The sequence below is a fragment of the Malurus melanocephalus genome, unplaced genomic scaffold (genome assembly GCF_030028575.1).
Source record: "Malurus melanocephalus ecotype Western Australia unplaced genomic scaffold, MMel_1.1 scaffold_90, whole genome shotgun sequence".
Lineage (NCBI taxonomy): Eukaryota > Metazoa > Chordata > Aves > Passeriformes > Maluridae > Malurus > Malurus melanocephalus.
In genome coordinates, this window is record NW_026623322.1 from 1,501,727 (window position 1) to 1,516,769 (window position 15,043).

A 15,043-nucleotide genomic window follows, 5' to 3' on the forward strand; every position below is an offset into this window, starting at 1 on the left:
CTTGGTTACTGTGGAGGATAAATAGCTCCTGACCCTAACCAGGATCTTTTCATGAAAAAAGAGCGGTGTCCCGATGCCTTATAAAGGCATGGGCAGGCTTATTCCAGCGCTCAAGAAGGGGCGGTAGCGGGTTCACGCTGCTGAGTTTTTTTCCGGCAGCGGTCGCAGGCGAATGAAGAAGTTGCGCTGAAACTGCGAACAATCCATCCCGGTACTTAGCAGCAAAACTCAGTCAGGAGAGAAGGAAGCACGTGAAATTTAACAAAAAAAAAACCAACCCAAAACGAAACTCACTCGATCATGGGAAAATCAGGTGAGCAAATGCCTTCAAAAAACCAACCCAAAACGAAACTCACTCGATCATGGGAAAATCAGGTGAGCAAATGCCTTCGTGCAGTTGGCTGTGTGTTAACACGAAGTCTGTGTCTGGTTTTGTGCCTGGAAAGCATTGCTAAAGCATTTAGTGGCTTTCCTTTGAAAAAGCTGCTTTCGTTTGTGCATGGTACAGCCTGGGAGGAGCCTCCTCCCTGACACAGGGTTAGATTGAAAAAAAAGAAAAGGAGAGCCCCCTCCTCAGCCTGCAAAGTGTGGAGGTGATTGTATTTCAYATACAATTTATATTTTGTAACTTAAAGTAACTTTTGCTTTGCTGTATGAAATGATTATGAGCCCCGTGGCTTCGAAGTTATTTTGTGTYTTGCTGTCTGACAGAACTAATCAGCCTTGCAGATAAGCAGCAGGATGCTCTGAGGGGGGTAAGCTTTATCACCCTTCCTGTCGGAAGGATTTAGATTTAAGATCTGGTTACCGTTTAACTGGACAGCCTTGCTCAGCTCCCAAGTCTCTCCCCAGCTGTGCACCTATCCTTTAAGCCTTTCCCTGCTGCTGCTGCYTGTGCTGTTGCTTTTGCCCCACTGTCACTGGCTCTTTGTGTGCCCTGCTCTGACAGTGTGGACTGGGGGAGACTCCTGGGAAGCTGCCAAGGAGCCAGAGACCTTAAGAAGGGAGAGTTCATGCCCCAGCTTTTCTCCATCTTTGTCCTGTTAGAGCCAGGAGTAAAATCTGTCCCAGATTTCTGAAACAGCTGTGCAACTGGATGGGAATTTTTGTTCTTGTGCTTAGGGCATTGTTTCTGTGACAAATCAGAGCCTGGTGGCCTGTTGTCTGTCTGTCCTGTATAAACTCCACATATGGGGACATGCTCAGCAAAACCTAATACTCAATGTAAAACTACAGGCCTCTTCAGAAAAACTTAGGGAAAATCACTTTAAAGGGCCTTAGTATGGGTGTATGGGGTTTTTTAATCCTTTTTCTTTGCTTTTAAAGGTCAGCCTCCTAGATGAGATCAGAGCTGTCTGCAACAGTGACTGTAAAGGGCTAGCTGGTGTAACACCTAGTCCAGGCAAAGCACTGTATGGCTGCCAGTGGGTGGTTTTGGCCCCATATCCTGGCAGCTGCATATTTTTAAGTGGATTGGGATGAATAACCTCAGAACAATTTAAGTAAGTGTAGTTGCTGTGAGGTATCAAGTTCACMATTTCCCATGCTAATAGCATAAAAAGTACAAATACCAAATAAGTATAGTGCCTGTACATTACATTAGCAAAGCACATTAGGCAGAAGCAGTGGAGATAGTCCTCTGTGCACCTCCCAATCCCCAAAAAGATAAAAATCTTCTTTTGTTTTAATACATGCAAATTGCTAAAACAGTCATGAGACTATTACCATCTTTGTTTTTTTCCTGCTCATGCATTGCTGTGCATTAGTTGATTATTACAAACCTAGGAAAAATGACAGACCAGGAACACCCTTTACCAAGGCTTGTGTAATGTTTGCATCCCTAAGTAGTTATWCAAAYAGAGCTTGAGATCTAGGTGCRTGTTAAAAATGTTTTGGCACTTGTSTCACACTTTTCAAATCAATGTTAARCTGGGTCCAGGTTACTGTCTTTGAGCTGTGTGCAAYATTTTTAGATGAATCATAAAACTGCAATTCTGTCCTGACAATTGGTTTATCGACTGAATCCCATCCTTCCTTTCTACTGCACTCAAGTCTTCAAATTCCTGTCTGAGGTCATTCGGTGGGTTTGCCTTTGAATGGGGAAAGCAGCTGTTTTACAGAGTAATGCTTCCTCTGTGTTTTGTGTGAAATGCCTCCTGTTTCCCTCTAGTACTCTTAGGATGTGATGCAGACAAGTTTCTCTGTGTGGTATCTGAACATGTACCAGTTTGGGATCTGTCTGACCTCAAGACAGACTCCTTGCTCCTCTCCTGGGTCAGAAAGTTTAAGGCAGAKATTACCTGAAGGCTTAATTTAAGGATGCTCTAATTAATGACAAGTGGAGCCACTATTTTAAAAGAAATGAGCAGTTTCTTTTACTTTTTGTTTTTGGCAGATCTGTCTTGAGGTGTTATTCCTACACAAAGAAAACTTGCTATTGAAAATCTCACTTCTTCGATAAAAACTCTCCARTAATTTTGTATTACTAATTGTTAAGATTATGTTTGAAGCAATGTTCATTCCAAGTGTCAGAGCTAGAGACTTAGYGTTGGTTTGCTTGATTGAATAGAGCTAAGTGTTGCAAGCATCGGTATCTCTGACTCAGCTTTCTTCCTTGGAAGCTGCAGGCTGCTGAAAACAAATTCATGCTGAAACTTCCTTGTCGGGGTTAGAAAATGCCTTCTGTGGTCACAACTCCTGCAAACACTTAAGCCAAACACGGAGACCCCCTCTGATCCTCTCTTTTCAGGCAGCATTTGGATTAGCGGGGGGTGCAGGCAGCCCTCCCCACAGGTCCCAGAGAGCCCTAAGGAAAAATCCAGGGATAAATATTCCTGCAGGAAGCGAGGGGATGGCGAGCTGGCGGCTCTTCGTTGCCCTGTTGCCAGAGGGCCGTGCTGGCAGGGCTCGGATCCTGCTGCAGCTCCTGCCCCCCGGGATACCCGATCCCTCCGTGGGAGCAGCTGCCGGAGATGCTCAGGAAAGCAGCTGCCTGCGAGCTCCCCTCCTCCGCTCCGGAGCACGGGATTTGTGCTAARCAGTGGGAGTCTCTGAAAAGGCTGGGATGTGGCAGAAAAAGGCGGCTAAAACTCTCACTTCTTCCACTTCCCCCCAGCTCAACCTCGTGGGGGAAGGGAGCTTGCCCTGGTTGCTCCCTAGGGGGAATTGCCTTCTTTATCCAGACGGTGTCAAAGACAAGGTCAGGATCAGTAAACACTGCTATCATTTTACAGAGTTTTGTTTTCTTTTCATAGTTCAGTTTCTCTCCTGTGGTTTTTTTTTTTCTTTTTTTGTCCCTTCTGCAAAAGTGGGTGGGACTCCAGAGAAAGAGCTGGGAGTTCCGTATCGCTCTGCTTGTTGAGTCAKTACAAAAACAAAAGAGGGCTGAGGAAGGGTTTTGACAAAAAGAAAAGAGACAGGAACCAGACCCAGTGCAGTTTTCCAYGCTGGTTTTAATCTCATTTAGAAGCGTGTGCTGTTTTTTAACTCTTAAGATGCATCTTCAGAGTACAGTAAAAAGGACTATTTTGAGCTACGTCTTCAGCTGAAGTGCTGACTTGTACTTCAGCATCTCGGTAAGAGACAGCCATGGCAAGTCATGACAGAAGAAGTGACCTGTTTGCTTTCTGAGAAATGCAATACTCCCAAGCTGACAAATGCAATACTCCCAAGCTGCCAAAATGACAAAGTGTTTTGCTGGCTGGTTTTGCAGGACCGGTGGGGATGGGGAAGATGAATAGTTCTGAATGCTAGCAACTGAGATTTTGAATTTGGTAACATTGGGACATGTGCAGAACTTGTCAACATGAATTGCTGTCATTTTCTTTGCACCAGAACTGAACTGGAGGTGTGGCGGGAGAATTTCCTTTCAAAACCAAAGTTAATTCAATTCATAACCCCACACCCCCAGTTTTTGTATGCAGAGGACATTGATTGGTGGTTCAATAGATGGCAAATAAAGAAAATAAATAAAGAAAACTCTTCCAATGCATCAGGCTTTGGCAAACAGTGTTCTGGGCCCAATTATTACCTATCTGTTGAACCATCGGGGTTTTGGTGGGGGAGAAGAGGAGAATGTAGCAGCCACTGCATGCAACAGTGTTTGCTGCTGTCAGCTGATAGATTTGCCCTTAGCTCTTCATGGTGAAGGCAGATAAATACTGAAATAAGTGGGAAGGGCTCACGAAGAATAGAGATAGAATGTGATGGTCTGCAGTAACTTACCAAGGTTTCCCATGCAATTGTGTTGTGCAGCACAAAAGAAAAAAAAAAAAGAAAAAAAAGAGAAGTTGAGCATGAAGGAAGTTTTTATTACTGGAAACATTCAAACCTTTTGTTTTCTGTCAGCACAGCTGGTAGTGTCTATCTTGCCTGGGTTTGAATTTGCTGCTCTTTGTGCAGAACCAAAAAGTGTGAGAAAACAAGCATTTTGATTTTAACTGTTTTATTGTTTGTTACTTATCTCAACAAGGCAGAAGACTATGCCAGATCTCTTTTTTTTTTGTAGAGGCCATGCTGTCCTCTGAAAGATAAGTTGGAGCATATCTCTGTTCTGTTCCTACAGGCAGATGTAGGCAAGTTCTGCCCAGACTGTGAAGATCTGAACAGCAGCCAGAGCTGGGCTGGGTGGCCCTGCAGAGGGGGATGAGGTGAGGCTGTGTGGGTGCCCAAGCTCCCTGGCCCAGAACTGGCTCCTGTGCAAGTGTGAGGAGGTGGCTGTAGTCTGGGGTGTTGTGTAGGAAGAAAATATGGGGCAGTTTAAAGCCACCGCAAACATCATTTAAGGTATCCTTGGAAGTGTTCAAGGTCAGGTGGGACAGGGCTCTGAGCAACCTGGTCTAGTTGAGGGTTTGACTTGATGACCTTCAATGGTCCCTTTCAACCCAAACCATCCTATTTTTCTATGATTTATTGAAATAAATACTTTCCCCCCCCCTAGATTTTGAGTTATGAGAACTGGAGTTTAACCTGTTGAGCAGAGGGATGAGAAAGGGATGATGTAACTGATAGTAAATGTGAGTAAAGAAAGATTTCTGTGTCTCCCTGCCGACTTTGGCTACTGGATAGGTGAGTTTACACACATCAGTGATCAGAAGAAATGTGCATGGCCAGATTTCCATGCCTCAGGGAGGTGCATAAGTAAACACACTTTGAACATTGGCACAGCTATCTTGGATGTCCTTGGCACAAAAGCAAGGTGGGAGGAAGTTGGAGCTGATGAGATTTTTAAAGCTAGTTCAGGTATGCCTACCCCAAGCCACGCTAGAACATGAATGGCAAAGGTGTAAAATGAAGGAGCATATCCCAGGAAACAYGGGGTAATTCTTCTATCTCACTTTGGTTCTTTGCAAAAGTCTTCACTTTGCAAAGACTTTGGTTGGCACCAGACAGCTAGCAGTGCTGTGGTCTGGTGTTTTTATGTTCATATGTAAAATGAACTTGGCACTGGGTAAAAACAAGGTTCTGTCTAGTGCTGCCCATCCACAGAGCATGAGAATATGCACTATCCAAAATATGAATAAGTGACCAGAAAAATTTACTCAATTTCAATTCAATTACTTGTTTTCAATTACTCAAAACAACTGATTTCTGTTTTCACTCATTAATGAGTACTATTGTGCCTAATTTTCTTCACTACTTTTTTTGTGATTATAAAGTCTAAGCAGATACAGTGTTGGGGWGAGAAGAAATGGAGAATATTGCTTGAATTAATTCTTCTGCATTGTGTGGTTCTAACACAGGCAGGTCCCTTGTGGCTTTGTATTTGAAGTGCATGTGCCCTAGGAATTCTGTGGCAGTTAGATTTAAGAATAGAAGGCYTTTCTGATGGGAGAATCTCCTTAATATTTTTGAAAGGGATGGCAGTATGCACATTAACTGCCCATGAAGATTTCCTCTGGAGGGGTGATACATGATTGCAATATTTAGGTATTCTTCCTGGCAGAATAGTAATCAAATTAGTACTTTTGATTGTCTTTCATGCAAAACCAGGACTGGCTGCTTTGGATATGCTAAGCAGTCACTTCCAACCTCATGTAAGATGAACACTCCRTGGAAGTGACTGCTTCTTGTTCTAATTATTGGTCTGTTTGGAGGAGAGAGGGCTACAAGCCAAGGATTTCTCCTCATACCCTTGCCTCCAGTGAAAGTGAAATTTTGRTTCTGTCAGTGCTCAAGACCTCAAGACTGCAGATTAGTGCTGCTTGTTTTTTAAATGCTTGTATCACTGAAGGCTCTGCTGTCTCTCAGAGCAGTGCAGCCTCCAGTTTACCAGGTGTTCCTTTTTAATCAGGGCAGTCAATTGTTTATAAAAGGTCTTAAGTGAGGAAGTAATCAGCACTCTCTATTATAGCAAGAATAGGATTTACAATCAAATAGTGACATGACTAATGTCACTGAAAACACTACTGCATCAGCAGCTTCATAATCTCAGGCCCCATAYCTCAAATTGAATATGGGGGGAAAGAGTGTGTTACACCATGTGGCACAGGTAATGCAAGGATATTAAGTTGCCAGTTTGTTGTAGAGCAAGTCCAGATAATAAAATGAATGGGATCTTTGTCCATCAGATCCAATTAACTCAGGCATGCTACTGCTGTTCTGAAGCTCACCCCAATGATAAGTGGGTGTGTGAGCAAAGTTTGGGCAAAACTGGGTGCTGAAAAATATCACAGAAACTCCTCCCTGAAGAAGGATCTCCTGAGCTGAAGGGAAAGCTATTTTGAGCAGCAAACATAAGARCGTTCCAGGAAACAACTCCCATTCAAAGTAGTATCTAATTATAACTCCCAATTCCTTTCACTTCCATAAGCAATACTTTCCCTTCTGATTTTTAGTAAGGTTGTAAGATAATTCAGGTTGGAAGAGAAACAATGTACCAACTAGAAATGTGTTCATGTAATTACAGGACTCTGTGTTACTTCCATGTTTCTCTTTCAGGCCCAGGATTTTTGCAACAGCTAGTAGGGAGATTGACTAGAATCTGGAGATTATTCTACACCACCTCACATCATTTTTCCAGGAATAGGGGAAGGGATCTCTTCCATGTTTAGATAGCATAGCACAGTTGGGCACTGTCAGGCTTGGAGTGGTATAGCGAGGAGCATTTCCGTGTAAATTGCCCAACTCTCCTGTACACTTTTGCTATTTATATGTTTGCTGTTACTGTTCATTTTCTTCCTGTTTCCAGTAAATTGYTCTTATCTCCACACATCTTTACTTTTTGTGCCTCCAGTTSTCCTCCCCAGCYCCRCACAGGGAGGGGGAGTGGGGAGTGAGTGAACAGTTCGTCATTTGGGCTGGTTTCAGTGGGAGCACTAAACTGGAGAATACCCTTCTTAAAACACAKCAGAAGCCAAGTGCTAGAATACATGGAGAAGACACATGCAAAGCAGACAGAAAACACAGAAAAAATAATCAAGTAACAGTAGTGGTATCTCTCATAAATGCCTGTTGTGTAGGATGCAGACCTTGCCCCTTTMTTGAAATCTTGATTTTTTAAAAGGAGACAAGGAAACCCCACCCAGGATACAATACATTCTAAACATAGTATGATTTTATCTTTCCTTTCCTCTAGGATGTATTCATGATTTMATTTCTTCTGTATATTTCCAAGCAATCAGCCAGTTTTGTTGGAGAAAAGGGGGGTTTAACACTGAGGGAGATCAGCTTTTATGGCTGGAAGTGATTCATGAATTGAAGTATCAGATCCATTTTCCCAAATGACATATTTAGGAAAGCATTGAGGGCCAGTCTTGGAAGGTATTACAGTCCCAAAAGGGGGGCAAGAAAGTGCAGTTAAATATGGAGAAAGAAACATGGAACATTCACTCCCTTGCTGCAGATGCTGGACAGCATGAGACCACCCTGAAGTGTTTGAGACTTCAAACCAAAGCGCTGAGTCCAAGTGCAGTAGAACATAAATGTCTTCTTAACATTTCTCGTATCAGTTTGACATCCTCACTTCTCCACAGAAGGAATGCTGTTCTCAGAGTGTGAAAGGTTCGGCTAGGGCTGGTTTCCAGAGAGTTACATTTTAAGTGTGGATAGAGATTAATAATAGATGTCAGTTCTCTTTAAAAAGCCTAGATGGAAATGCAGTCTTTAGAAGCTGAGAAGTCTTTGACTTGAGAATTTTGTTTGTTTTGATCACAGTCTGTGAATATACTTTGAGAAGTTTGTCAAAGTAGAGGAATGTTCATTTAGCTGGACTGTTACAAAGGACTTTTTGATATAATTGCTTTACCGTTCCCTAAAGCTTCTAATTATTTTTTTCCACCACCTGTTGGGCATATAAAAACCTGTATTTGCTGTGTTCTTATTCCACAGCCCACTTCTGCTTTCAGAGCAGAGTAGAGCAATTCTGYAGAATCAAGGGAGACTGAAGGGATTTCAGTTTTAAAGCACAGCTTTGAACTCAGTGCTTAAACAGTTACTTGATAACTTTTTGTGTGTTTTCTGTCTGCTTTGCATGTGTCTTCTTCATGTATTCTAGCACATGGCTTCTGTTGAGGTTTAGGAATGGAATTCTCCAGTTTAGTGCTCCCACTGAAACCAKCCCAAATGACGAACTGYTCACTCACTYCCCRCTCCCCYTSCCTGTGTGGRGCTGGGGAGGAGAACTGGAGGCACAAAAWGKAAAGATGTGTGGAGATAAGAACAATTTACTGGAAACAGGAAGAAAATGARCAGTAACAGCAAACATATAAATAGCAAAAGTGKACAGGAGAGYTGGSCAATTTWCACGGAAATGCTCCTYGCTMTACCACTCCAAGCCTGACAGTGCCCAACTGTGCYRTGCTRTCTAAACATGGAAGAGATCCCTTCCCCTRTTCCTGGAAAATGATGTGAGGTGGTGTAGAATAATCTCCAGATYCTAGCCATGCTCCCTRCTAGCTGTTGCAAAAWWMYYSKGSSYSWRARAGARAMAYRKRRRWWRYRCAGAGTCCTGTAATTACATGARCACATTTCTARTTATTTATTTCTGGGGCAGGACTGAAAGGTGGGGTCATTATCTCAATATACCTCTAATACCTGCACTGAGTGAAGAATTTGAGGSCTCTGTCATGGTTCAAAGAGAGATTGAGACAGACATAATGGTATATTTCTGTGTAGGATTCTAAATTAGGTTTGTTTCATAGAAATGTAGGGCAATTTGAGTTGGAAGAGACCTCTGAAGGTCATCTAATCTAACCCCCAGCAATGAGCAGGGATATCTTCAACTAGAGCAGGTTGCTCAGAGCCCCATCCAACCTGACCTTGAATGTTTCCAGGGGTAGGTTTTTCACCAGTTCTCTGGACAGCCTGTGCCAGTGTTTCACCACCCACAYCATAAAAAAATTATTCTAACCTGAATTTATTTTCTTTTAGTTTAAAACTATTACCCATTGTCCTATCACTACAGGCCCTAATAAACTGTCTGCCTCTGTCTTTCTTATAAGCMCCCTTTAAGTAAGGACCACAATAAGGTCTGTGCTAAGCTTTTTCTTCTCTAGACTGAACAGTCCCAACTCTCTCTTGTTGATTGCATTATATGTTAATTATCTGAAGGCTAAACAGAAAAACTTTGTATTTATGGGAAGTAAAACATTGCCAGTGAAAATAAATCCATAAACAACAGAACAAAAAACATTGAGAAGAAATGATACCTCTACAGATTTATACAGGGCTCTTTCTTGGGGCACTGGGGTGGATTCCTAGGCCTGAGAAAGGATGCCTTTTTTGCTAGTSATGTGTATGCCTGGTATAATGTTGTGTGTTTTGAGTGCTGAGGTAAGGGCTACCCACAGCATTTCTGTTGTGTAGGGATTTGGTGCTTTTTGGAGCAATTCACTTTTACTCTGTTGCCTCTTCATCTGCAGCTCTGCAGGACCAACAGAGTAGGTCCAGCTGACAGCTGCAAGGGTGATGGAGAGCATGTCGTGTTAGGGAACACATGTTTGGATAATTCACTTATGTCTTGATTTCCCAACTAAGGGAGACAATGCTCTGTGAAGAGGCAGTATGGATTCTAGCATGAAGAGCTCTTCACTCAAGAAAGAACGAGCAGWTTGTCACTGTTTAGAGACAGGGAGAATGGAGAAATAGAATACTCTGAAAAACAAATGAGAGGGGAAAAGGCARCCTAGATTCCTCTGCTTATTTTTCCCTCGTCACACAAATTCGATCAGTGAAACTGGAAGTCCCAAAGCATAACAGCTGTAAGGTGTGCTCTGTACCATGTCATAGCCTAGAAATTCATTGTCACATGCTGTCATTATCTCAGCCAATGTTCCAGAAGAATACAAAATAGAGGTATATAATTGAATAATGAGGAGCAAGCAGCTGTATCCAATACCTTTAGTTGTTTTGCTTATTACACTGTGTAATAATTCATGACCAAACTTAACTTCCTGGCAGTAGAAAATAATTTTTTTCAAGCAGCTTAAGCAGCTTATATGAAGGGAAAGAAGTACGTCTCCACAGCTGTTTGGGAAGCTGTTCCCATTTGGGTGGGAGCCTAAAACTCCCATTAACTGTCACTTTTAATGCCTGGCTTCTCAGTGTTTGGAACACTGGTGAAATGGAAAAACTTAACATGCCTTCTGAAACAAATCTGAAATATATCTGGCAGTTGGGCGTCCCTCTCCACACATCATCAGGCACGGGAGAAGCTGTACAGAGGGAGGTGGTTAGCACATGAGCTTGACTCACAGGAGATAAGCATTTCTATAGCAGCCACCTTTGAGGGGCGAGGGAGGTTCTCCAGGGATAGCATAGGATAGCCTGCTGTAGCTAAAAGCAGCTCAGTTTTGTCCAKGACTTGTTATTCTTTGTAAGTCAGAAGTTCGTACAGAGCTGGATTATGCAGTATTTCTGTTAATGGATGAACTGACCACTGACAAAGCCTGTATTTCAGCTGATTTATTTTTTTTTGTTAGCATTTCAATTTGCCATTGTCATTGAGAGCAAACAATTTGAACAGAAACTTGCACATTTGCAGATCAGATGTTTATTTCCTATTCCGTGATGAGTGGGTGGGATATTAAGTCCAGGTGACAACAGCCACAAGTTTAGCTTGGTCTCCAGCGAAAAACCACATAGACTGAAATAGGTGATGTGACTTTCAAAGCTGTGTTTTTCAAAGTCTTTGATTTGTAGGCTGTCTTAACATTTCTTTCCAGAAATGAAACTGATGAATCACTAATCAGTATAAAAACCCATGTTACAGTAAAAGCACAGTTAAATACTTAAAGATTTCTCTTGCCCTGTTCAGAAGCTTCAGCAAGATAAAGTGARAATTGTCTTTCTGTTTTGAGGATAGTATCTATACCTCTCTAACTGTCCCAATACCCTGTTTCAAATTCCAAATACCTCATTTAGCAGCAGATTCCACAGGGTGAACAATGGAAAGACTTTTTTTCCCCCCCCTTGTAAACCTTGGGAAAAATGAACAAAGTCATGAAAGGAGSTAACATGAAATTGTCAAAGTGAGTTGCACTCTGACTGGTTTCTTGTCCTCTGCCTTGTGGTGCTGAAAGTCCCAAGTTTACCAGAGTACAAATGTGAGCTCTTTCCAAGCTTTGCAGTAACTTTGGAAYCCAGATATTTACTGATTATGCTCTAGCACAGGAGAAAATCATTCTTAGTCATCATTTCTTTCCTTACGACCTTCTGTTTGTGAACATTTATTTGTCTTGAGCCAAAGAAAGGTGCGTTTTGAGAGTTCTATGAATTTATAATATGTAATGAATAAGAATGGGGCATGTTTCAAAATACTTGCATAGATCTGAACATTTTTGTATCTTCTCTTTAGGTGGTGCCCTGACTAATCCAGACAATTCTTGTGTACAGGAGCCAATAATTTGCGGTTTTAATGCATCTCCTTGAAGGATTTATTTGTCGCTTACTCTGAGACTGCAATGGTGATGCAGTGCGCTGATATCTTAAAATGAAAATCAGTCAAACTGACTTGTTTTAAACTGACCTTTAAACTGATTGACTAACCTTAAATCACCTTGCTATTGAGGCAAACTGTAAGGATCATGGTTTTCTTCAGCCTCTGGTGAGTCTGTAGCCTCCCCATGGGAGTGTCTGATAGAGTTTTTTTCTGGATGGAAGTCATTAATGGTTCATTTTATTCTGCTCCCAGGTAATGAAGGTGGAATTCTTGTGTTCTTCTGTCCAGCCTGCACCAGTGACTTAGCTACAGGGCATGCTTTTTCTGTCTTCACTAATGTCTGTATTTGACAGAMCTTTCTAATTTTTTGATGTGATTTCAGCTTCCAAACAATTTGCTGAAGACGTCTTGAAAGCACACAACGACTACAGGAAAAAACACGGAGTTCCCCCGTTAAAACTCTGCAAGAAGTTAAACAGAGGAGCCCAACAGTGAGTTCAGTCCTTTCTTTTCTCTAATGAGATTTGTGGCACTTTTGTCTGTTAGATTGGACTGTGTATACTGCAAAGATATTTGCCTTTTGACATGCTGACRATCCAGTGAACACTTACTGAGTAAAAAGTGAAAGACTTTCCTCTTTTGTTCCTGCTTTCTCCATCAAAAAACACTAACTGGTCACAGCAACCCTTCTGTGGTCACAACCATATAAATCTTTCTTGGAGCCTTTTTTCAGATGTGGGCTACATCTGTCTGCACTGGTATGTGTCCTCTGCAGAAGGTARTTGTCTAAAAGATGCTTCACAACCATTTCTGTCAGATGAGGGATTGTCATCCACTGGAGAATATCCACTGCTGCTGAAATAGTGAAAAAAGAACTTATTTACGGTAAGAAGTGGTAACTGCTCTAATATCAGTGGAATCAGGAGGAARTMATTTCAGATCAAATTATCTATYTCRYWGCTCCAAAAGCAAAAGCATTGTACATTCTGTCAGGAAGGAAACATCTTTCCTCTTCTCCAGTGTTGAAGACWGCACAACTTCTTGTCAGTGAATCCATCTYCCTGCTCTCTGATTTGAGTCTTCCTTATAGAAATTTGAGTCCAATRCTGYTTGTCMTCTTTACTGTAGTTATGATAACCTGATTAGTTCCCCTCCCTTTAGTAAAACTTTTTCAAGAGGTAGATTTAAAAATCTTCCATTTTTTTTTCATGCTGATTCTCACAGTACAAAGGAGATAACTGAAAGAGTAAATGCTAATTAAACTATTCAGAAGATCAGTAATGTGGCCAGTTTGATCCTTCCATTAGGCTTTCGACCATAACCATGCAGATTTCTCTGTGACAGATGACTGGGAGGCAGAGAGGCTGTAATCTTTCCAGAAGCTGATTTACTGTCCCAGCATGATGGGGCACAGATGTCACAGATGGCTCCTGACTCCTGGATCTCTCCTAGGTGTTGTGGTGTATAACACACCATGTACATGGCATGTGGATATGACCTCTGGCAGCAAGTAAAATCTTGGAGCTTTCACTTCTTTTTTTCCCCTTGAGACACCATTATAACTGGATACAGTATCTCTAAGAGATGGAATGCCAATGACTCATTCACTAACCTTTGTAATCTGCTGGGGCTTTCCTTCTGTTCTTCTAAGGGGTTTTTTTGTCTGTTTTTCATGCTTACAGTGAGGAAGAGATTTCATTGACTTGTCAATAGCACTTGTTGTGCCTCCAAACGGCCACACTTGGTTTGAACAAGTCAGCTTGTATGAATAGTTCAGATTATTCTATCAAATATGCATTGCTCCACATTTATCTCTAAGTGTGCTGTTGCCCTTGCTGGGTATTTTTAGATCCTTCAGAAATTCCTCACAGCCCTCTCAGGTCAGCTGATACCCTACTGTGATGAATAACAATAGGAAACCTCTCTTTGGCTGAGGTTTGTAACTTGTAAGAACTAAAAGACATGTTCAGAGACTGGTAAAACTGGTTGATAGCAAGAAGCAGAAATGTTTTGATCTGAATAAAAAAGACATGAAATGTAAGAAATCTCATATTTGTCAAGATGGATTTTGCATATTCTTAAATTCAAAGAACTTCACCTTTTCTTTGTTAAAATGCTCTGTAGATATCTTTGTTGGTAAGTATTTGGTGTATCTCTGGGTACTTTTCTGTGCTTCTCTATGTTGAAAATGGCATGTTTCCTACTATTTTAGGTCCAGTAATTGTGACAGGTTAGGTGAACTGACTGTTGGATCTGTGCTTTAGGATGAGATGAGTCAGCCTCAGCAGGTGTCTGTTTATCTCTGACTGCAATAAAGCAAAGGGTGATGATCTCAGATGAGAGTCTCATGCTTTCAACTGCCTGAGCTGAAGTGGATTAATCACTCTTTGTCTCAAATCCTTGGCAGCTTCATCCAACTCCAATGTGTACTTTGTCCCACTCATGCCTCCAGCTTTGGATATGAGGATCCTGAGAAAAATTGCTAGACTGTAGTGGTAGCATGTAAGGATCCTCTCATCCAGGATCTAGCAAACTGACAACTGAAAAGTTTTCATTATTGCTAAATTAATGGAAGTAACTAAATACTCTTTTTTTTTTTTTTTTTTTTTTTGGTGGGAGGATTAGGGCAGAAGGAAATTAGAACCTACTAGCTTGAGTCAAAATGTTCAGCTGGACAAAATTCAGGCAGATGCCAGTAACTCATGATTAGGGAAAGAGTAGGAGGACAAAACAAATGTGGTGATCATTCCCTCATTACAATCTCATGGAAATTACAGATTAATCCTGAAAATTACAGTTTTCCTAGGCAGTAAGTGGTAACCTCATTTATTTGTTGCTGTTTAATGTTGTTTAATATRCCCTGAAGATTCCTCCCCCCATCCATACACTGTAAATTTGTCTCTCTGCTTTTCAAACCCACATGTGTTTTGGTGTCTGCATTGTCCTGTGGCGATGACTTCTGCTGCACAGTGTGGAAGAAGTGCTTTGTCTCACTTGAATTTTAAATCTGCAACCTTATGACTCTCTGTATTGCCACTATGAGAAATAACAAATGGTCTTTCCAATTTCACTGTCTGTGTACTGAAGTCTTTCCAATGTTGAATAAAGAGAGTAATTGTTTTACCTATGATGTTCTTTAACCTATTGTTGCAAGAAGACAAAATA

General features: G+C 41.5%; 1 protein-coding gene across 1 annotated transcript in view; it reads left to right on the forward strand.

Moving 5' to 3' along the window:
• The first annotated feature begins 334 nt into the window (after positions 1–334).
• The window catches only part of GLIPR2 (GLI pathogenesis related 2), a 26,271-nt gene continuing 11,562 nt past the window's right edge, over positions 335–15,043 (forward strand). The window contains exons 1-2 of the mRNA XM_057368336.1: positions 335–375; positions 12,261–12,369. Coding sequence (XP_057224319.1) covers positions 363–375; positions 12,261–12,369 — 122 coding nt within the window. The 5' untranslated portion in view covers positions 335–362. The remainder of the gene's footprint in view (positions 376–12,260; positions 12,370–15,043) is intronic.